General features: G+C 35.1%; 1 protein-coding gene across 1 annotated transcript; it reads right to left on the bottom strand.

The window, feature by feature from the left end:
* LOC145562600 (protein EXPORTIN 1A-like) lies at positions 1–19,395 on the bottom strand. The gene is made up of 32 exons (XM_081622929.1): positions 19,056–19,395; positions 17,534–17,650; positions 13,347–13,439; positions 13,078–13,149; positions 12,400–12,507; positions 12,204–12,286; positions 11,087–11,225; positions 10,926–10,994; positions 10,740–10,817; positions 9,170–9,232; positions 9,031–9,075; positions 8,284–8,391; positions 8,076–8,174; positions 7,599–7,799; positions 6,879–6,938; positions 6,380–6,490; positions 6,147–6,244; positions 5,757–5,865; positions 5,491–5,556; positions 5,214–5,312; positions 5,056–5,136; positions 4,878–4,967; positions 4,254–4,339; positions 4,065–4,145; positions 3,762–3,944; positions 3,299–3,365; positions 2,696–2,806; positions 2,314–2,421; positions 2,102–2,239; positions 1,299–1,436; positions 1,123–1,227; positions 1–684 (listed from the first exon to the last, which is right to left on the bottom strand). The coding sequence occupies exons 1-32, from the start codon at positions 19,152–19,154 to the stop codon at positions 562–564; spliced, it is 3,228 nt and encodes a 1,075-aa protein (XP_081479055.1). The 5' UTR covers positions 19,155–19,395; the 3' UTR covers positions 1–561.
* Positions 19,396–25,382: the final 5,987 nt, after the last annotated feature.

Genomic DNA, 25,382 nt, shown 5'->3' with positions numbered 1-25,382 from the left:
TAATGCTATAAATCTCATTGCTATATAACAGAACATTTAGTCGAACAAAATTGTATATGTAGATCAAAGAACAATGCTCTTTGTCAATAAGAATACACTGACAGTCTAATATAGACCCCCATTCCTAAAAGAGAAACCCCAAAAGTATAAGAAAACTTTCTGCACAAACCAGCTAACGCAGTACTTACAAATTATAATAACTACATCAAAAGATTGATGCCAGAAAGTCGAACTAATAACACACCTCTTAACCCCCCAGATGAATACAATTCAACTGAATTCTAAAAAAGCCCTTAAAACAGCTTTGTATGTTCCTAGGAAAACCTAAATAATCTACAACCAGCCAACTGATGATATAAGCCATCCACTAAAAAGAACCAAGGTTACCAGTAGGGGCACCGCCATCATCCACAAGCCAAAAACAATTATACTTCAGAGAAACAGCACCGGAAAAAGGTGGATCATGCTCGCCAACCAACCTCATAAACCTTTGGTTAATCTAAGTTCCCCCATGATTAAGTTAGGAACCACGAAGCAATTATGCCCAGAATATTAGCCTTCTTAAGAATCCACCATTTCATCTTGGATCTCATTAGGAGCAATAAGCCCAGGAATGTTGAGCATTCTTTGGCGTTCCCTCTCCCTTTGAGCAGCAGCCTCCTCTGCATAAAGGTCTTTATTGTCCTGCAGAAAATAAAAGCAACAATTTATAAAATTACAGTAAAAAGACACCAAGAGAGAACACTTGGCACACAATTTATAAAACTTTACTGCTGTAGAAGCTTTGTATGCAAAAATTAATAATCTTGTTTTTCTCAAGGGTGATATTTGATGTTCATCACACCAAACGGGAGCAAAAACTGAAATTGCTATCTAACAGAGAAGAGAACTATCGACCAAGCAGGCAAAGTATAGCTGGGGAAAACATGGAAACATTCAAGTATTTTCAGGTCAAAAGGTACTTGATCGTGCTTTAACCCACGACAAGCAAGTATAAAAGCAATATAAATGCTTTCAGGGCAATCTCATCCATTAAATAAATGCCATCCAAATAAAAATTTAAAGCATAATGCTGCAGAAACATGTGAAGAACAAAGTAACAGCAATGCGACATGATTGTACCTGAGCTGAGAACTCCTTTGATTGCACCAAGAAGTCCCGTATGTGATTCTTGAATGCGGGAAGCTCACTTGTTGACTCGAACAGTCCATTGACAAATTGAGTAACCTGTAAAAGCTTAAAATTTAAAACGAGGAATAAAGACATAACCCAGATCTTTTGAATAAATTAAAACGTACCTCAGTAGGTGTCATGTTAGGAAATGAAGTACTGAGCAGCTTTATTGTGTACTCACGAACAAACATCTCGTTATTTGGATATTGATAAGGGACTGTCGCTGCATCCCATAGAGGTTCTGTGACAGCACCAGATTGTACCTGAAAGGAACCCAATAAGCAACAGCTAGATTCTTAACAACATCACTGTTCATGCCTTCTTACAAACTCTTACTTTATAACTTCAAGGCAAAAGCTAAACTTTGACATGCTTGGTTGCCAGGTCAAAGCATGAAACCAGAGATGCATGGTACTAGAACTATCAGCGACATTACACATACTTTCAGTCCCTCTCCTACTTTTGCCACTAAAGCAGCTAATTTTTTTTTTTAAAAATAAAAAATAAAAAAAAAAAAAAATTGACATCAATAAAGGTTCTAACTCTTTTTACATACAGCTTCCTTAAGAATGAGGATTATACAATGTCACTTCTTTTTGAGCAACTTTTTTAGGAACAAACTCACTTCTTGTAACAAAGCCAATTTACTACCTCTAAACCACACAAACATCAGCAAATGGGAAATACAATGTCTCTTAAACGCTATATAATGATCCTCCGTGAAAGTAAACAAAATGTACATAAAACCAATTTTATATCCAGATTTCACAAATGCGGAACTAAAGAAATAAAAAGAAACAGATATTCATGCTAATATGTAAAATTCCACACAGCTAAAATAAAAGGGTTTCATCTCAAAGTCTGTAATCACAATGTACGAATGCGCGAGAACCAGAAACCAAAATAAATAAATAAGTAAAAAGTATACCAGGCAGAATAAATGCTGCAAGACCAACACATGCAGCTTAAACCCAGGTTTGTGAAAGGTGTCCGTCAGCACAGCAAAAATTTCTTGCTCAATTGTCAAGAAGTAAGTCCGGTAGAACTGATTACAGAACTCAGATACCTGTTACGTGAAACAGTAAGCATAAGCAAACAGCACAAGTAGCAACACTACCACAAAAAGCAAGAGGATCAAACCTGAAAGTTCTTTAGCATCTCTAGAAGGAGGTTAAGCCCAGTTTCAGCAATATTTCTTTCTGTATGACGAAATGCCCAAATAATCGAGTCCATCACAAGTTTCAATTGCTGGAATAGGCAAATATGTTAGGATAATAATAATTTGGCAGATATTACTAAATATGGGACGTTATCTTTTTCTAAGACTGTCTAAATTTATCCAAATACAGAAAAACAGTATTTAATAGAATGACTATTTTATAATCACTATTAAAGCAACATAAGTTAACAAAAAAATTATACTTGACAAACAGAAGAATAGAAGATTATTAAATACTCTCCAAAGAAATTAGAGACTTGAAAATATAAAATATATAGTAATAGCAATAAAAATAAAAACAACCTGAGGTGACAGTCGAATCAATGCAGCGAAACAATGAGTAGCAATTGCCCGAAGTAATGAAAAGAACTTTAGTCGATGCTCTGGATAATCTTCAAAATTCTTTGTTATCATCTAAGCGCACAATAAAAATACATGTTAGATAACATAGTGAAGGGGAAAATCCTGATGACAGCTCTCTCATACAGAACAGCATCAGTAACTCTCCATATAGAAAAACAGCTAACAGAAAGGCCCATTTAGCATAAAAAAGGTAAAAATCCCAACCAAAGCAACAAAGTCCAATGTAAGCATATAGATGCAGATACAATGCAGCAGCATATATAACTTCAAATGCAGTTTTATGAAGCAGCAGGTACATTGTGCTGCATAGGAGCTTAAAATACAGGACAACATCTCTTTACTTTCCTGGGTAACCAGGGAAGCTAGTGTCAAAGGTCAATCAGCACGTGACATTAGGGTGCAAGACAATGTCTAATAGTTCATCAAAATCAGATTGCTATACTTCAAAATATAGTTTGGTAATTCAGTTTACTTTCCACAATATCAGATCCAATCATGTAAACACTTCAAGACAATACTGCTAAAGAAAGTTGAGACGCTCACCTCCAAGGTGCATTGGAAAACGGCTTCAAAAATGCGAGGGACATCATCAATCATCGCAGCCTTGTACCTGACAAAAGTTCACAGAAGAATCATTTATAATCCAAAGGAGTTACAATAGCTTCAAAAACCTAATATGCATCATAAGACCGAGGCATTAGCATATGCAATCACAATAACTGTGGGGAAAAAAAATGAAAATTGCACCATTACTTAGCTAGGCTCATACTGTTTATAGTAACAAACTGTTAGCAACATGATAAACTCATTCATAACCCAAATTGCCATTTTCCAAAGCAATTAACAAAGTTTAAGGAATCAAATTCAGTAATATCGTCGTGACCAATACAGAATATTAGTCAACAACAATATGCAAATAGTAGGAATAGCAAAATGCATATGGAAACGCATAAATCACATTACAGTAGAATTTCAAACAGATGATAGCCTCAAAGTAGGATCTTACTTGTTAATTATAGTAGCAAAGAGAGAGAGGACTTCAGACTCCCTAGCATCAGGCAAATTCCTTGCATAATCCCCAAGAACAGGATCCATCATTGGCGGCACAAATTGGGTTCCAATATGTGGCTGATCCTCAGCCTTATCCAAGAATGTTTCAATGAGCTTAAGAGTCTCTCGCTTCACCGATCTGGTTCAAGCAAAATAAACCACAACAAGATCTCAATGCAAAAGCAAGTAAAAGCAGAAAGAAGGAATAATATTTAATAGCCTCAAAAGGCAGGAATGTAGATTTAAGATCTAGTATAACCTCAAAAGCTTCACAAACGAGGTTTTTGATGCAAAAGGGCCACCGCCAGCAATGGTGTTTGAGATAAGTTCACTATACATTCTACAAAGCCCGGAAAAGAAAGGCAGAGAGGACGGGTTATTAGACTACATCACAAATAAAGCAATACACACTATAAGAAACAGGGAACAAAAAAGAAATACAATATACCTGTACACATTAAGCATGTCCAAAAAGATCAACGAGATCTGTTGGAAGAAACAAGTGCCAAGAGAGGTGGCGGCACTTGTATTTGTCTGATAAGAAGGGAAAAAACATGGGAATAAAATTAATCAGCAACTCTTCAAAAACCTCAGGCAATCAACTTGAAAAGTGAATTCATTCAGACAATTAATACATAAACTCAAAACAATCAAAAAACCTAGCCAAAAAACCCAATTACTATTATGCTAAAATGAATTATACATACAACTCCATCATAAAACTCAGCCCTCTCTATCTTCCACCATACCAACGCTAGTAACACTAAGAGTTCCCAATGTCGCCAGGAAGTAGAAAATCTCACCTTCCTTTGCCATTCAAGTTTATGAAAAAATAAGCACATTTTAACATTAAAAAGAAGAAATGATTGGCAGCCACTAAAGGCAAATTGGGTTCTTCTGAATATTCCCAAACTCAGTCAAGCCAATCTTTTTCCTTTCCCTTTTAGAGGACAAAAACATACAAAAACGGTACACTTTACAATCTTTTTAATATTTTCCTCATATATTAAGGGTAATACACAAGCAACGACATCTCTATTAGTGACATACGTAATTTCAGTTATGTTTCTACCTGTAAAATGTTAAGAACAGCCCTGATCACTTCAGTTTCCTTCAGCACATCAACACTTTGGCGTGCCTGCCCAATGATCTCTGCCCATTTCTGTGCAGCAACAAAACGATCACAATCACATAAAAACATGACGATGGAGTACAAATACCATTATATTAAAGCATCAAAGACTAGGTACCTGATTGGGCAACTCCATTAAGCGACGTAGATATTCATCCCTTTTTTGTGGATCAGATTCAGCACTAATCATATGACCAACCTAGAATTGCGTAGAAATTGCTGTCACACAATTGGAAAACACTTAAATAACATGATAGATAAAGGGGAATGACATACAGCTTCATAGAACATGTGAATCTGATGAGATTCAAGGTCAGTAATTGTTGTTGGAAGGCCGGTAAGAAGTTCGGATACAAATGGCTCACTTTCCCCAACCTGCAATCACAAAAAAAAAACTATATTAAGTCTTCAAGTATGTGAACTCCACAGGTTCAACATCAAGAACCACAAGATGTCTAAAGAGAAATAAAATTAAATATATAGCACGCCATACAAAATTTTAAAAAATAATAAAATAATAAAAAATAAAAAATCCAGCCTTCGTTCCCATTACCTGAATAATGACAAATTTACGCTTGCATTTCTGAACTATTTTCAAGAATGTATCACATGCCATGTCCTGTAAGAAACAACATGATAATAACATATGAAATTTTACTGAAGGACAAAGAAGCAATGGATCAAAAGGTTGCCTCAATATCTACACAAACAAAATAAATTTAATGAAAATTGAAGCAGAACCAAAATTTCCAACAAAACACTAAATCAAGGTCAACTGGCTAAATACCAACAGAATTATTAAAATATAACAATGCAAACCTGAACTCCTGGATGTGTTTCATGCATGAACTCGAACAACTTATTGACAACTGTTTTCAAAAATTTCCAATGAGCCCTCAAAAATCTTGGGTACTGCCCAACAACATACCTGCCATCCCCAACAACATCAAATTGATGAATACAGGCATAATCAAATCAAAATAACAAAAAAACTGCAGGACGAAAGCTCAACCAATATGTCTATCAAAACTTGGAAAAAAAAAAAAAAAAAACATTCATTACTGGGAAATACAAATCAAGCCATAACATGAAAGCTTGAAATCCTATAAACACCAATACCAAGCCATAACATGAAAGCTTGAAATCCTATAAACACCAATACCAAAGTAAGCTTAGCAGGAAACCAGTCAAAAAAGCATGAGCCCTTACATGATATTACTTGCAATCACAGCTTTGTTGTCTTTCCCTTTTGTGATTTCACATAAATTCAGCAAGTCACGAATAACCATCACCAAAAACCTGTTCTCCTAAAAATGACCAAAAAACACCAGAAAATTTTCAATTATAAAGCTAATAATGAAAGGTTGACTGTAACAAGGATTTAACTCATAGATCAGACTGCTGATAACAAAACGTTGCGATTAAAAAATCACATAAAATACCTGCTCTTCCATCATTGATCCAGATATTGATCCGATTGCCCAACACAACGTGTTCAAATTATTCCATGACCAATCTTCACCATTAAGCTGCTTGCTTAATTTTTTAAGCATCTGAAATAAAACAGGGCAGATTAGGACAAAAGAAGTCACATATCATTAGGCACTGAGCCATTGACTGCAGATATCTTCAATCAAATATCAAGAAAGCACAGATCCTAGCACCAACATTTTGTCTATAACCTAGATCCTGTCAACAAAAACCTCAATGATTTACTGTAAAGAAAAGGAATGCCCATAATAAAACCAGACATTACAGCAACGTAAATAATGAAGTATAAAAACAAACATCAACCACCAAACCCATAAAAACTTAGGCTGGCTGAGAAATGTCACAACTCTTGACCTCACCAAAATTTGTATGTCGACCATGTACAAACAGACAAACACAGCATACAATATAGAGCCTATAAAGATATTGATACAAGAAATGGTCAAATACCTGCTTCTCAGTATCATCATGGTCAAGATGTGTCAAGTATATGAGAGTTTCCCTCATGATCTGCAAAAGACAACGCACCAATGAGCCAGTCCTTCTCAATGATAGCGACATAAAAATGTATGACCCATAAACACAAAAACCCTCCTTGTGAAAATACTACAAGGGAGAAAGGCTAAAAAGGTGCAAGCAAGAGAAAGGAATCCACAAGAATCAGAATCACGCAATAAACTGCAACAACTTTTTATCATGCTGGAATAATAACAGATAATTAAAACAAGTACAGCTGTTAACTCCTCAACAAGAGCAAATTTCTCTATAGCCACAGCTCAACAGTCAAAAGTTATGGTAGAAAACAATAATTTGGCAGACAAATAACCAGCAACTCAGATGTTGCCACAAAATGACTACTAAAACAAATCTCCAGCCAAAACCACAGCCATCATACCACCAGAGCACCATCCAAGCACACAGGATTTAAAAAACATATCACCAGTTCCTCACAATTACAAGGATAATCAATCCTTCAATATGCAAAAAAAAAATGAATAAATACACACAGATAAAAAGAAAAAAAGCATCTCCACATCCAGACTTAAATTCATACAAGTCAAAGCCTCCAAGACTATAACCAAAATAGTCTGCGAAGGATAAAATAACTATTCTAACAGAATGCAGCACCCAATACTTAAGGTACAAGATAAGTCCAAAACGATTAATCACCTTATACTGAACTAGAACATCATTATCCTTCATAGTCTCGCGGACGATATTTCCATTTTCGTCTTCAACTATCAGAACCTCTTCAGGCTTTGCCATTCGACAAATCATTAGCAAACGCAACTTTGACATAGTGCCAGCATAAAGTTGCCGTCTCTGCAGGAGCTGAGAGCCCGTACCATCAGCCATGCCAGGAAAGGGCAACTGCCAAGAAAACATATTTTTGAGTAAAAAATTGAGCAGGGAACGAAAGCAAAATTGAGCCTCCATCCAAGAAATGCACAAACAAGGAACATGATGGCAGTTATGGCATCCATCTCTAAAACTTACATATGCTAAAAGACATTTTAACAATATAAAATACAGAGAAGACAGTAAATTGACAGAAAAATAAGCTACATGGAGATCAGAAAGAAGATAAACTTCCTAGTGAAATATAAAACACTGTATAGAAATTACAAAGAATCATAACAATTTCACCTGCAGCCCCATCATATTCGCAACTGCTGCAGGATTATCCACATTATGGTGTGCCTCAAACAGCTCCAAGACTAGAGAATTCCAGTAGTCCAAGCAAACCTGACAAGCAATTACATAAGAAGGAATCAAAGATCAATACTACTCATGAAAAGCCAAGACCGCAAATTGACAGCCAAAAAGAATGATTTACAGAAATTATTTAACTCACCTTGAAAACCTCAGTATCATCTACATATGATATGTTGATAAGATACTCTAGACCCATCAGGAGGGAAGCTATACTCTCTTGAGAGGCTTCCAGAACCCTGATATGTGACTGCAAACAAAGGCATCAGTGAGATTGATGCTAATCAACATGAAACGAACATGTAAAAGATGTAAAGACGACATACTACCTCCATTTCAGAAAGTTACTCAACAATTTCTATCTTTTTCCATCACAAAAAGTACTTATCACTTACACTTTACTCCATATTTGGTAAACCCTCTTTACTATCTTACCCTATAATATTTACATTTTCAATCAAACTTGTTTTGGCTACTTTTTTATTCACACAAACCCACCTTTTTACAGTATTTTTCTCTCGTGATTTATCCACCCTTTTTGTAACACCCTCTCACTTCATCAACACTCTTTCTCCAATTGTCTTAATTTGTGTAAAAACTTTAGATGCAAATAATGCAGGCAGTATTTGTCAGCATAGCTTAAAGTCACAAACTTCAGAAAAGATGAGACACCCCGCAACAAGGATATGGCCTAAAAATTGGGCAACACTAATTCCAGCTTACTAAAGAAACAATAAAGAAAAATAAGTATCAGTAAACTATTATCACACTGTTATTAAATCCATTTAACAGTCAATGCATTATGCGACTATACCCCCAAATCAAGACAAAAACTATACAAGAAACCCAAAAAAAAAAAAAAAGGCAAGTGTTCATTACAGAAACTCACTTTGAAAAATGCAGTGAAAAAAAGAGCCAAATTCTGAATAAAAGCCTGAGAAAACATCACAAATTGAAGTTAGTTGAATCTTGAATGGAAAATTAACTAGCAGATAGTTCAGGTGGAAATCGAAAACCAAAAGCAGAACCTGCTCATCAGATGATCCATTAGCATACGCATCAGGAATATTTGTTGTTGGCGGGAGAATAGCCTGAGAGCAATCAAAAGCAATAATCAATATCAATATAAACCCAAAAAAAAAAAACAAAAAAAAAAAAAAAAAAAAAAAAAGAAACAACTGATGTGCCAGAATTCCACAATTCTCTTTACTAGAACTTAGTTCACCACCAATAACTATATACCGAAATTTCTTAAAATGCATTGACTGCATAAAACCAATACAAACAATATGATCAATAACAATATAAACTAGTGAATTAAGAATGAATTTATAAACATTAAAAGAATTAGTAGCACTAATGGATGTCCCTTCTATAATTGAATTTCTCATTAATGGCTAATAAAATGGAACACGAAAAAAAAAAAAAATAAATAAATAAAATAACCAGATAGCAAAATAATTAATTAATTAATTAATTAATTAATTAATAAAACATGAAACATTTACACATCAACTTATATTTGGTCATATATTAACTAATACCAAAATACTATTTATGTAGTACGTACTTCCTCCATTTCTTAATAATTGCATCATTTCAACTAGTCAAAATTGCAAACGCATGACCATTAATAAATGCTTTTATTAAAATTTAAAAAAATTATAATTTAAAAATATGTAATGAGATTAACTCAACAACAATTATAAACATGAAATTTATTTTTATATATTTGTAATAGGCCTTGGTCAAAGGTAGTAAAAGAACAATATGAAAAGTCAAAAAGAGGCAACTATTGAGAAAGGAAAAATAAATTACAATTTTCTCCCCATAGAATTAAACGGTAAGTGGGCGTGAATAAAATGACAAAATAATCATAATCACCTCAAAAAAGAATGAACATAGTGCCCAGAGGGGGTAAAAATCCAAAGTCAAAGAGCCACCAACGACTATATATATTAAATTGTGTAGCAAATAACAAGTGATACTTCAAAAGGAGATTGTGGTTTCAGCAATGTTTATTACGGAATACAAAAAAGTACCAGAAATAATAACCCAAAAGCTATAATTGAACAACCTCTTAAGGGACTCGTTCCCATTCTTCGCTAATTTAAAGTGCACCACTAACAGAAATTCATTCCCACAATTCACTAGTTAACTTAATACTCAGCACCTTTTTTCCCTTTCCACCAAAACTTAGACTTGGACATTAAACCAAAGAAAGAGAAGCTTAAATGAAACAAGTTGAGCAACCAGCAAACAGATAAGAGGAAAAATATTGCTCACAAATGATATAACATCTTAGTAAGCTAAACGTAAAACCCTTATCTAACGTTAGGAAAAGATAACTTCCTTAAAATCTAACTGGAAAGCACAAGAATAAAGAGGTAATAAGCAGATCTTCCCCCAAGACATTAAAAGTTTCACCAAAATGAGAGGGGGGAAAAAAAGCAAAAAAAAAAAGCCACACCCCCCCCCCCCCCCCTCTCTCTCTTCTTATCTACTAATAGCAGAAATTAATGAAGTGGGAAAGATAATTACGGTCAAATATGACCATAGAAAATTGAAGACGGATATGAGAACCCTATAGCCATTTACCTGTAACTGAACCATGAATACATTGTACATCTTAACATATTGGGCATTGTAGAATTCACCAAAGGTCAGCGCAGCAACCTGTAACAATATCAACAAAAATAGTCATTCATAACCACACATATAGTGATACTGAAGCACAAACAAAGGGTAAGAAAAGACCTTAAGAAAATCAAATATCAATATTACCTCAGATAAGCACTGGAGGGTAAGATTTCGATATGCTGGAACGGAGAAGAATTTCAAAAGAGTTTCCAGCTATAGCATTCAAGAAACAAAGACACAACAGTTAGACAAACATAATGAAAGGGAAATCAGAAGCACCAATAAATGAAGCAGATTAGACAAACCAGAGGGGATTCAAAAATATATCCCAAAGGAATCCATGAAAGGAAAGCATGAAGTGTAGAAAGAGTAGCACGTATCAACTCGGTCCTCTGGGATGCTGATAGCACATACAGGCATAACTCGTGAATAAGTTGAAATTCACTGCAGCAATGCAAGAAGAATAAGGTAAGAACATCTGGGATAGTATCACAACTTAAGGCAGACACTAATAAACAAGATCAAACTCCAAGCATAAACTCAGAGAGATGGAATAACCGAATAACGAGTTGAATGGGTGTCAGAATTAGTATATAAAATAAGAGATTGTGTAAAGGAGTAAATATTGTGAGGTAATTGGAGTAAGATGATAAAGGAATCGGGAAAGGAAATTTGCATTTGTATACTTTTAATAATGGAAATATGGAATAGAATTATTCTAATCCTACATTTACTTTTACGGAATAACAATAAGATTAACCAATAAAGCCTCTTTCCCATCTTCCTCACTAGCCCCTGCCACCAGATTTCCTCAACATCTACCCCTCCCCCTAATAATCTTCCTCAGTCCGACGAAGGTCCCCATAAAGGTAATCCAGATGTTTGTAGTTGAGATCAATCTGAAAGTCATAAACTCAGGATGATTTAGGGTATGAGCCTTTAAGACTTGGTGGCAACAAGGACCAGAATTGATGATGGTAAGGACCACTCTTTCTCCTCCATCGGCAGTGTGGTAATTGAACTTGGATGCAACACATTACTAGTAGTTTCTGCAGCAGTGGTCTTAGAGTGGAAAGAGACCAGTAGTTTGACTAGTTTCTACAGCAACGATATTAAAAGGTCAACAATGTTGAGTCTCTGAGGGTTGCAATAGTGCTTGTGGGCCATAAGATGAATGATAAAGTAGGCATGAATCTTAAATCCCAGGAAAGGAGAATTGAAATCCTAAGGGGCATAGGAGATCGGCTAAGGGGTTAAAGTAATTCTACGAACAAGAGAAGTAAGGCAACAACAAAGAGTAAACCAGACACAAGCAAAGGGAATTGAGAACCCACATATCGATTTCTATTTTCTTTTTTGATTAAGTAAAACCAAAATAACACACTGCTGAAGATTTCTTAAATTACAAGTTCAAATACAAACCTATTTAACGAGTGCTTAAGTTCCTTAATCTTCAGTTGTGTCATTTCTCCTCTTGAGAAATCAAAAACCTCCTCACTCAACAGCTGATGAGAGAAAAGATAAACAACAGCAATTAATTACAAGAGTCAGGATTTGCCCACCACGGGTGGGGGGGGTGGAGGGGAGGATGTGCAATGATATATGAAAAAATACATACTTTCAGTATGACCATGCAATTCTCACAAATTGTTTCACTGCTTTTAGCAGCACTAACAAGATCAGGAACAAAGCTTTTCCATCTAGTGGGCCAGTCATGCTTCAAAATCTGCAGATTATACAAGAATCAGCTGCCATAAAAAAGACAGAACAAATGATAGGAACCATTCTAATCACGGTCCGAGACAATTTCTTATAAATAAAAAATCATCCACACATCAAATAATGACCAGCAACAGAACTGACAACAAAAGATAAAAGAGGGATTACTAACCAAAACACAAGATTAAGGTTACAAAAGAAAGTTCTGAGACACACAATCACCCAAAACATGAAAAGAAATCTTATAAAAGTGTAGTCCATTAAGCAACCACCACCTAAATTCCCAAATAACTTTTATGCTGTTAGCAAGAATGTTAAAAAAGACACTTAACAAGGCATAGCATGATAATTTCCAATATTCTTTTGTAGAACAAACTTACACTATCAGCAGATTATACATATGTCTCAAACATAATCCAAGGTAATTTAAGATATTCAACATACTGATCAAATCCCTAACAAAAGTCCAAATTCATTAAAGACAATCCAAACTGTGAAAAACTACTCTTCAATTTATTCCATGTGGACATTAGTTAACGGGAAAAGAGAACAAGCTTTAGAGTAGAATCAATCATACCTGAACCAGTATGACATTTAATTTGTTGACATATAGCCTTTCCCGCCTGAAAGAAGCCTCGTCTCTTGAAAGCTTTCAAATTTCAAAAAGACAAAGAAAAAGAAATCTGATCAGTAATTATAAAGTAAGATCCAAAAAGAACAAAGAAGATAACTCAGAAGCTGAGAAAAGTACTAGTGAAAAAGTTGATGATTAAAAACGGCTTTTTAAGGATAGAAGGAGAAAAAATAATGCAAATAATACTAGGTAAACAAGTGTGAGGTACACACCTGGACAATAACATCAGATATATAATTCTTCATTCCATCTCTCTGTTCAACAGGCAATGCATTCCAGCGGTACTTAATGACACCTTCCAAAACCTGTCACAATTCAGTAAAAACATAATCATAAACTAAAGTGTACATTTATATTTGGACATCATATACAAAAAAAAAAAAATGGTCATATAGTAAAGGCATTATAACAGATTTACAGCTTTAATCCTATAGCTGAACTATCCTGCAGCTTATCACTTTAAATTTACAAGAAAATTAATTGTTTGTACAATACAATGACCTAAAGATTCACATGAACACCCAAAGCAATGATTATGATATGCTGTCATCACATACGCTGGTAAAATTACAAAGAACCAAAGAGATAGCAACAGCCATCATTGTTACCCAACCCGATTTCTATTTTTAGAAGGTCAGATGTTTTGTAATTAGTAAAAGGCACAGAAATCCAGCTAACTTAAATAAAAGGCAAAACATAAAAAGTTTAACTAGGATGCCTTTGCGATCCGGATAACAGTCAAATACGTAGTCAGACTGGTCAGAATCTAATTTATTGGAGCATGCAGCAAAATGGATCTATTAAACGGGAAATAAGTTTCCAGCACAAAAGATAAAGCAAGCCAATCAGCATTTTCCTTGCGACCCCAGCCACATTTATTACCAACTTAAATCTTAATTCCACCTCAAATACCCTTGCCAGTTGCCACACACTCAATACAAACACAACACTTCAATTCTCGGCTCAGACAGCTCAATGACTATTTAGAATCAGGAATTTATTTCAAGAAGTGTCTCTGCATTTTGTGTCTTGTTAGTAGGATAGAGTTCCCGATTTAAACATTTTACGCCCTGCTACATCAAGTTCTTGAAATATACTTGAACCTGATACTCATACTGGTGTTTGGTACGATAGTCTGCCAAAGGTCCACATCTATTCTCAAAATATATACAAAAACTAATCCACAGGATCTGACCAATTCTGCTCTGGCTACCATAGACAATGTATAAAATAGTTGAGGGATACAACCAACCGAAAGAGCTATATGACCCCCGACAAAGAACTTGAAGATAAATCATACATGAACTATATGCATGCACTGTAATTCCATCACACACTTCTTGCCCCTTCCATCAGATGTGCTTAATTATCATAATTCCACCACAAACCTCTTGCCCCTTCCGTCAGATGTGTTCAATCATCATAATTCCACCAAAAACTTCTTGCCCCTTCCATTAAAGCTGCTAATTGTGTTTAATCATCATCTTACTGCAACAAAATTTCCAAATCAACAATCTTCAACGACAACTTAACATGGCTGCACTGGCATACAGACAACCTTCAAAACCAAAATGTACAGGTTACTTTTCAATTTTTCGTATTCAAAATTAACTTTGGTCTTCTGTTATCCTCAATTCATCAAGCTACATTGGACCTCTTTCTCAGAGAAAGAGATATTATCCACCTTTACGCCCAGCATAATCTTGACTGTGACACTGAATTCTCCATTTTCACTTCATTCCTTCATAAGAATAATACTATCGCCACAAATATAATTTACCAATCCCTTGCTTACTTGACGGCTCGTAGGTCGTCCCAGTAATCAGAGGCTATTTGATGAGTCACTTTCCAAAGGATAAGCTCAAATGAGTAGAAACTAAACCTTAACCAACTGCTACTCAATGAGTAGCAAAAGCGGTATTCTATATATAATTAAAATGTATGCTACACATTCACAGTCACAAGTAATAGCCAATCCAGTAATACTGGAACTCTGGACATTTATGAACAGTAATCCATTCTGGCCAAAGAGGTCTTAGGGGAAGTAAGGGGAAGAACTTCGGTACAGAGAGATACTTCGTGGTGGAATGAAGAGGTGAAAGCAGTAATTAAGCAAAAAAGGGAATGCTATCAAGCCTTAGGAAAATGTAGGAGTGATGAAACCTTTGCAGCGTATAAGGAGGCTAAGAGTAAGGCAAAGGCAGCTGTTCGCCAAGCAAAAGAAAAGGCATATCAGGAGGTTTATGAAAAGCTTGATTCCAAGGAGGGAGAAAGGATCATTTATAAGATGGCAAAGAGAAGACAAGAGGCAAGGAAGGATATTGGCATGGTGAAGTGTGTCAAAGATAAGAACCAAATGGTCCTAGTGCAAGAGGAGGGCATCAAGGACAGGTGGAAGGGGTACTTCGATGAATTATTTAATGGAAGTAATGGAGTTGTGATAGGAGATACCTCTATGAGTGATGAAGAAATCAACATGGAGTATGTGCGAAGGATTAGGAGAGTAGAGGTGGAGATTGCACTGAGGAAAATGAAACCTAAGAAGGCGGTTGGCCCTGATGGGGTACCGATAGAGGTGTGGAGGTGTTTGGGTAAGATTGGTATTGATTGGTTAACAAACCTTTTCAACAAGATATGGACGGCTACAAGGATCCCACAAGATTGGAGGAAGAGCACCTTGGTCCCGGTTTATAAAAACAAAGGAGACGCTCAAGATTGTTCTAACTATCGAGGAATTAAGCTTATGAGCCATACTATGAAGTTGTGGGAAAGGGTGATTGAACAAAGGTTGAGGGCATGCACAAGCATTTCAGATAACCAATTTGGTTTTATGCCTGGGAGATCTACTATGGAGGCAATCCATTTGATAAGACAAATGATGGAGTTTTATAGGGTAAAGAAGAAAGATCTTCATATGGTCTTTATTGATTTAGAGAAGGCATATGACAAGGTGCCAAGAGAGATACTTTGGTGGGCAATGTTGAAGAAAGGTATCCCACGAAGGTATGTAGACCTAGTTAAGGATATGTATCGGGATGTGTCAACAAATGTGAGGACATGCGGAGGGTTGACAAAAGATTTCCCTATTACAATCGGATTGCATCAAGGGTCTGCATTAAGCCCTTTTCTTTTTGCAACGGTTCTAGATGAATTAACTAGACCAATTCAAGATGAGGTTCCATGGTGTATGCTGTTCGCAGATGATATCGTTTTGGTGGATGAGACTAAGGATGGGGTTAATGTCAAGTTGGAGCAATGGAGGCAAAGGTTGGAATCTAGAGGGTTTAAGCTAAGTCGGAGTAAGACTGAATATTTGGTATGTCGTTTTGGCACTCAGAGGGGGACAAGCAATGAAGTGGTGAGTTTGGATGGAAAGGATTTGACCATGAGTGAATGTTTTAAGTACCTAGGGTCGATCATCCAGAAGAATGGTGACATTGATCAAGACGTGACCCACAGGATTAAGTCAGGGTGGCTTAAATGGAGAGCGGCCACGGGAGTGTTATGCGACCGCAGCATTCCCTTAAAGTTGAAGGGAAAATTCTACAGGACTGCCATAAGACCAGTGTTGCTCTATGGTACAGAATGTTGGGCTTCTAAGAAAGAGCATATTAAAAAGATGGAGGTTACGGAAATGCGCATGTTAAGGTGGATGTGTGGAAACACTTTAAGAGATAGAATCAGAAATGAGGTTATTCGCAAGAAAGTAGGTGTGGCGGGCATTGTAGATAAATTAAGGGAAAATCGTCTGCGTTGGTTTGGACATGTAAGACGGAGACCCGAGGGTGCACCGGTGCGAAGAGTGGAAGAGTGGGACCATGGAGGGATTAAACGAGGAAGAGGGAGACCAAAGATGACTTGGTTGGAAGGAGTGAGGAAGGATATGAAGTGCATGGATTTACGTGAGGATGAAGTTTTGGATCGTAAGGGATGGAGGAGAAAGATTTATGTTGATGACTACACGGAATAATCAAATTTGGTTCATGTTAGCCGACCCCACTTTTGGGATTAAGGCTTTGATTGATTGATTGATTGATTGAATCCATTCTGGCCAAAGCTTTCAGGTATTCATGTGATAATAAATGCCAAACCGTCCTTTTTTTCCCCTTTTTCACTGAATGATTGCACAAATTGATGGGGTATTAAAGTGTAAAAAGAGTTTGAACAATCCATCAAGAAAAATTGGCCCCAGTGCTGTGCTGAGGTCAAAATATTGCGTATAGTCAGACCTCGGAATATGGCTTATAGTCTGAACTGATCTCAGATATTCGCACAGCTTGACAAAAATCCCAAAGACAACTTCCACATATTAAAAGAATAAAAGCATAACAACATGCAAACAAATTAAAATTTGAATGAAGTTCTTAAATGGAAAACTAGAGAAATTTATTGGACTGACCTGCAACGCAAAAAATTTTGTATTTAAGTTTTGACTGTTCTGAAGGATGTGCACTACTTGGAGCCACATGTCAGGATTGTTCTGCAATTCTCGTAATATCTGGTCTGCTGCAGCCCTCTGTCAACATCGCAAAGGGAAAAACATTCTGTTAGGCTTCAGAAAAAATCAACATGGAAAAGTCATTGACCCTACCACTTCTCTTCTTAGGGCTTGTAATGAAATTCTGAGCCACAAAGGATTTTGAAAAATGAAGAAGCTAATTATTCCGAATTTTGAAATTTAGGGGAGGGGGTGAAACGACATGACACGAAATCAACCCGAACACGACTTTTTTAGATAAAATGGACAAATTATGCAATTATATTACATTTTACATAATTTTTTATAGATTTTATGAACAACACTAAATTGACATGAGACCAAACACGACACGGCACGAACTTTTGCCGGCTATAAAGGGGGTCATAAGCAACTATTATGCAGCAAATATCACCACTAGACCTGGTTTGGGCAGGGTCGGTGCGGGCAGGTTGGGTCAAAGAGGGTCACATTTTAGAGGTCAATAATGGGTCAAAAATGGGCAGACCAACAAACTATCAATCTAAATGAATACTAGACAAAGCCCTAATTAAGTGTATATAAATATGAAAATATCTATGTAATTTTTTTACATTATCTATTTTCTTTAAGTTTTAAATTGGACAAACATTTTAACCCTACATTGACCCTATCCAATAATGGCCCTATCCATTAAACGCCCTTTAACCTTGGTCCTAACCCTATTATCATTGGGCTACCCTACCCAATAACCAGGTCTAATCACCACTCTCCCTCCATACATCCCAGCGGCGTAACTCATTCAACAAATAAATTTGCGGTACAATCAAACCAGCAATACAAATATTTGACATGTGACTATATATTAATAGGAACACAAGTGTTCAACTCTTTCAGCATTCAGCTAAGTACATACGTTATATTTACCAAAAACACTAAGCAAAAAAAAAAATGTTTAACTTCTCCAAAACACCTAGATTACTACTTCTTGACGCATAATTCCCTCGGGCACTACTTTACATGTTCCTTATCAATTCAAAGTATGCAAATTTATAGAAAATTTAACTCCCAAAATCATAAATTCACGAGGAACCAATCCAGTATACAATACGCAGTAAATTCAAACAATAAACCATCCTACAACACAATTATACAATGATTCCCAACAATTCCACAATATTTGCGAGCATAACAACTACATTATACCCCCAAAAATACTCAACAAAATCAAAATTACATGCCCTAAATTGCTCCAACAACCAATGTATTACCATAAACATAACAAATTACCAAAAACAAATCCTCAATTGCAACCATAAAACAAAGCAAACCAAAATCAAAAAAAAAAAAAAAAAAAAAAGTCACAAACTCGCAGAATACTCCACACTCCACGAGCGTAAAAAATTCAAAAAAAAATGCAGCAAAAATTGAAAAAAAATCGAGCGTAAATTTGACACTACAATACCTCTTCCTTAGATCCGGTGCCATAGAAAGCGGCAACGGTAGCGTCAAGAAGAGGAACATCAATAGGCTGACTCAAATCCCTAAGCTTTTCTGCCGCCATAACAAATTGATCGGAAAAAAAGTTTTCCGATAAACCCTAACCCTAGAAATTAGTCGGAAAAAAGTTCAGTGAAAAACAAAAACCCTAGCCTTTCTCTCTCTATAATTTTTCTAAAAATTTGGAAGATTTAAGAGAGAGAAAATTAAAAGCGGGACAAACGAAAGGGAGAAGACTGTAAAAAAAGACAGCTTCAAATTGAAGCAGAGTTTTTTTCTTTTGTTTTTTTTTTTTTTTTAATTTGGGTTTAAGTTTTTGGGTTTTATAGGAGTTATACAATACAATAATTTGAGTTAGCGTTAATTTGAAGTGGGAGTTTTATTAAGTGAGGGTGCGGCACACCGTCGTATGGTAAGAGAGTATTGAGGGAGGAGTTTGGAGGCTCGGAGCAAAATGATAATATTTTGGCCCATTTTTTAATGTAGTTTGGTAGGGAAAAGGGAATATTGTTGTTTTTGTATCTTTGAATTTGAATCTTCTTAATGAATGAATATGTTGGAAAAAGTTAGAATTTGGAATAAATATGTTATGCTTTTAATTGAATGCTACCTTTTTTAAAAAAAAATGGTATATGTAGTTTTAACTGGTTTCATATGGTTCTTGCGAGAATGATGCAAAGAATAATGGTAGTACTCGTATAATATACTTGGCTGGTTGTGAATGAGATTGTTTATTGTAACTTAAAATTATGATGATTATGGAATTTTTATGCGTTTTTATGAAATGTTACCATTAAAACAACAGTATATGTAACTGTAACAGGTTTTGTAGGATTCTTGTGTTGATGAATACATAGTATGATGGTGGTATAATCTACTTGGTTGGATCTGGAAATGAGATTGTTTATTGTAACTGAAAGTTCATGATAATTTGCGTGTTTTACCATGTGAACAGATCTAAATAGATCTTCTTGTTTTCTATATAAGTATGGGATTAATGTGATACCAGAAAAAATAACCTAAACAATCCTCTTAGTCAACTAGTTTCCATGGTTTCAGGTTGTGAAAATTTTATTGTCAAGTTTTATTAAATGACCATATAATGTAATTTTCATTGTGATAATTTTGTTAATAAACTTTCAAAAATCTAAATTAACCAAAAGAAATCATGCTCTAAACTCGGAAGAAGAAAAAAATGTCGAGCATCTCATCTGTCAAGGGCATCTCATCTGTCAAGGGCATTTCATCTGTCAAGAAACAATGATCACGATCAAACTTCAGATGCAACTTCAAATGCATTAAGCACATGCGCATAGTGCCCATCGCTATACAAGGAGACGCTTACATTTGACAATCATTTTCCAACCTTACTCAACTTCAAAGGAGTTAGACCATTTTCATGAAATCTTATCTAACATCCGCTTTTAAAGAAATGTAATGAAAGAAAAAAAGTCAAATATTCAAGAAAATAACACTTGATAATCAAACACCACCCACCCCCGTATATAGTCTAAGTCTCACCACTAGGGCTGTGCACTTTTAGACCTGGACCGTAAAACCGACCGGGACCGACCGGGACCGGACCGGACCCGGACCGGACCGTAGCCTTCCGGGTCGGTCCTCGGTCCTTTGAAATCAGTCATTCCGGGTTCCCGGTCCGGTCCGGGTAAAACCCGGTAAATTCCGGGCTGGACCGGAAACCCGGGAAAAATGTATAATTTTTTTTTTTTTTTTTAAAAATTTCCTAAAAACCCTAATTTCTATCAATCTCATTCACAGCCTCTTCAGTCTTCACTCTCACTCTCTGTCCTCCTCTAACCTCTTTCCCGTTCTCACTCTCTGCCCGAAGCCGCCGCGGCACCGCCCTCATCTCCGCAGGCCGCACCGCCCTCATCTCCGCAGGCCGCACCGCCGCACCGCCGCAGCACCGCCCTCCTCTTCGACTTCCAGCCTACAGCCCTCCAGGTATGTTCCAGCCTCCTCATCTCTTTGGTATTTTTTTTTTTTGTTTAATTAATTCAATTTGTATGACTCAGCCTCCTCCTCCGATGACTCCAGCCGTCGACACCGCGCTGTCAAAAAACAGGTTAAAAAATAGCAGGAAGCACGAAGCAGTGCTGTTAAAATGCAGGGGGAAAAAAAAAACAGCATAAAGTCGGTCCCAACCGGTCCAAAACCGGAACGGACCGTATTAAACAGGTCCAGACCGGGACCGGACCGGCAGATTACGGTCCGGTCTCCGGTCCTTAAAAAATGCTCATTCCGGGTTCCGGTCCATTCCGGTCCCGGTCCGGTCCGGTCCGGTTTTGGACCGGTGCACAGCCCTACTCACCACCATAGCAAATGCTTTACAATCAACAATTTTAACTATCCACAACTACGACTAATTGAGATAGACCTACTGGTGCAATGGCCCAAAGGTTGCCTTGCATATCACCCTTTTTATCTTCTCATGCACTGTTAAGTGCCAGCCAAGCTTCTTGTAATAAGACCCTCAGTTAGGGCCTAATTGACCTTACTGTGTTAATAAAAAAAATATATATATATAAAAAAACCAACAACTAATAGCACCGTGCTTCATAAGGTGCTAAAAAAAATAATCCTTTTTTTGGTGGAAGTTTAACATTTAGAGAATAAATCACATTAAAATTTATTGCATTGCTTCAAACTTGCATTTTGTAATGTTTAGTTTTGCTTACTCAGTATGATAGGCTAAACAACTTAAACAATATATTTGATTACTCCGTTAATTTTAAAACATGTTTAAAAGCGTGCAAACACTCGGCTTTCCACCACGACATCACTCAAGTGTATATTAGGTGTATATCATTTACAAGTATTATAACATCGTCAATATTCTAATCTAGATGAAATTTATCTTTTGTAATTCAATGCGAAATACAAAAACAATCAACTAAGTTAAAACGAATGAACAAAACTCAAACTAATCAACATCCAAGTATCCAACCAATACTTCTGATGCTAATTGTTATGCAATTTAGTTTTGTGGACAACTGCCTAGCTAGAACAAAGTGCTTTTATAACAATGAATATACATCATTTTGTTATCCCTTGATTGCAACGTGGAGGGAACGCATTATAAGGAAACGAGAAAGACCCAAACCTTGACGAGAGAAATAAAGAAAAGAACATCATCGACCAAATAAAATGCCATTACAACTACTTTGTAGTTGATAATTTACCACAAAAAAATACAGTACAGTAAATTAAGATACTTTTAAGCTATGTGACAAAATTATAGTATTCAACTATTCTGTAGTATTAGGTTAATAATCTTAATATCATTTACAAGTATTAAAACTTCACCAATACTTTTAAGTTATGTGACATTTGTCTTTTGTAACTCAACGTAAAACACAAAAACAACCAGCTAAGCTAAAACGTATGAACAAAATTCAAACCAAACAACATCTAACCAACATGTCCAATGCTAATTGTTATGCAATTTAGCTTTGTGGACAATGGCATAACAACATACTTTTATAACAATGAATACACATATATTGTTATCCCTTAATTGCAACGTAGAGAGGATGCATTATAAAGAAACGAGAAAGTTAAATAAAGATCCAAGCCTTGAGGAGAGAAAAACAGAAAAGAACATCACCGACCAAATAACTCCTCGGTCTTTCACAAAAATCTATATTTAAAAATATTATTAAAGCAACAACCGCTGACATCATATTGTCCACATGACAGCTTTACAAGAAAATTTTCCACCTAATTAAAATACGACATCATTATATTTTTCTTTGGTTTCAAATTTAGTTTCTCCTCCTCTCAATTTATTTATATTCTTTAATTTATTCATTTTCCTTTTATCACCACTCACCAACTATCCTGTATCTAATGTATCTTTCCCTTGTGCCAAGGGCGGAGCCACAGGAGGGCTGGTGGAGGACCGGCCCCCCGTGGCCCAACTGCTAGCTCTATTTTTAAAAAGCTGGCTCCCTTAATATTAGAATGTATATTAAACACTCACTTTCTTATTGCTTTGCATGTCATAGCCCAATGGTAACATTGTGGGCTAGAGCGCAAGTTCGATCCCCAGCTTAATCCTTTCATGTTTTTTTTGAATGGATTAATACTTTTGCTTTTTAATCCAATCTTTCTTTTATTATTATTATTATTATTATTATTTATTATACTTTGGCACTTAAACCACTTATTAACATTTCCTACAAATTATACCATTTGATACTTGTAATAATAATTAGTAAAAATTATAATATATGGTTTATGTTATATAGGGAGTAGAATCGTACAATTCAACCTACTTACACCTTTTTTTATAATCACATCGTATTAAATTTTACACTATTTTACGCACTATTTTTTATTTATTATTTTTTTTACCGTTTTTGTGATTTGTAGATAGGGAAACAATAATCATGTAAGATGTTATTAGCATCGTCTTGATATTAAATTTAAAACAATCAATTTTTTTTATAATTTTATTAATATATAAGGCAACATATTAGCGGTATATAAGATACATTATTGTCTTATTGACAATCATGAAATTCCTAGCGTAGTAATTTTTTTAGGGTAATGCTATGTATAAGTATTAAAAAAAAAAACACTCTTGAAAATTGTATAAAATTAGAAATTTATGTTAAAAACACGCGTAGATCATTGTAATTATTGTGTTTTAATTTAGTCATGATTTTCTAAATTTAAACAATTTTCAAGAGTATTTAAACTGCTTATATGTAGCCCTACGGGCTATGAATAGCATTTTCCATATTTTTATTATAAAAATTTAATTTTATATATTAGTAAAAAAATTATGGTCAAAGCTAATTTATAATAGTTAAGGCCCCGTTTTTTTGAGCTTCTGGTAGAGTAGAGTAGAGCAGGGGTCAGCAGAGCAGATTTCAGCATTATTGTTGTTAATATTAATACTATTATTATTATTAATGTTCTTATTATTCAATTTTAACTATTATTACTATCATTATCGCATTGTACTATTATTATTATTATTATTATTACCACCACCACTATTATAATTGATTTAGGTGAATGAAAACATAAATAGATGTGTACTATCTTTAACATATGTTAATAGTAAATAGATAAAAGACAATGGTTTAAAATATTCAAATTATTACAACCACTAATCAATAACATAACATAATTAGATTAGAGTTTAACATTGTGGTGAACTAACCATCTACTTCCATATGATCTTCATTTTCATCATCTTCACTGTCATATTGATTTTCATTGTCATCACCTTCATTGTCGCTTTCCTAGCAGTTAGCCCTCCAAATTCGGCGTGCTATACGATGTCGCACTCTGCCCATCCTATTTTTGCGCCATTGTGCATACATAGTTGAATCTGCTACTCCTATGCTTGCATCATGTTGAATGATTGGTATGCCAAGCTTATGTATCCGAATAAAATTATGTAGTGTGCAAGTGGCTACAATGATTGACATTTGACTCTTTTGTGACACCTGTGACATGTTATGTAATATCCTCCACATTTTTTTCAATTGTCCAAATGAATATTCCACCTTCATTCTTAACGATGAATGAAGCTTATTAAAATGTTCTTTTAATCCTCTATGTGACATTACTTTTGTAAAAAGATATCATTTTACTCCTATATCATTACTTTTTATTATAAAAAGATATTGTAGTATTATTATTAAATATGAAGTATTATTATTCCCACAAAAAATATATATTATGTGTTATTATTATGATCAATATATATTTATAAATTGTTAGACATTATTATTAATAAATATTATTATAAATATGAATAATTTGTATTGTGAATTATTAATTATTATTATTATTCTTAAGTATTAACTATAATTATTAATTATTATTAATTATTGTTTTACTAATATTATTAATTGATATTAATCCAGAGCAGGGCAAAGCAGCTCTAAAGAACGGGACCTTAAAGTATTTGATTGCGTTGTGAAAAAAAATGTAGGAGATACAATACGAGTATTGTACTATTTTGTTTAATATAAACCTCGGCCCCCTGAGTCTTAATTCATGGCTTCGTCCCTGCCTTGTGCTTTATCGAACAAAAAACTTTGTACGTATATATATTTTTTCTATTTTCCTTTATAAATATCAAGTTTAAAATCATTTCTTATTTGTTTAAAATTGTGTATACTACAATTCTAACATTTCGTACATGCTTAAGTTTTTATATTCGATTTGCTCTTTTTCAAAATTAAATTAAGTCAAATATGACATATAAATGGTGTAAATTTTCAAGTGATGCATTAAAAAAAAAACGAAG

Source organism: Chenopodium album, chromosome 10 (genome assembly GCF_948465745.1).
Source record: "Chenopodium album chromosome 10, dcCheAlbu1.1, whole genome shotgun sequence".
NCBI lineage: Eukaryota > Viridiplantae > Streptophyta > Magnoliopsida > Caryophyllales > Amaranthaceae > Chenopodium > Chenopodium album.
Note: the sequence above shows the minus strand (reverse complement) of the source record. Positions and strands in the feature narration are given on the sequence as shown.

Bases quoted from the DNA above. Each gene is read 5' to 3' on its own strand.
- LOC145562600 (XM_081622929.1), bottom strand. From the start codon at position 19,154: ATGGCGGCAGAAAAGCTTAGGGATTTGAGTCAGCCTATTGATGTTCCT. The intron at 10,818-10,925 runs GTAATATTGATA...ATATTGTTACAG, and splicing joins CCCTCCAGTGCTTATCTGAG to GTTGCTGCGCTGACCTTTGG. The intron at 1,228-1,298 runs GTACGTTTTAAT...AAGCTTTTACAG, and splicing joins CTAACATGACACCTACTGAG to GTTACTCAATTTGTCAATGG.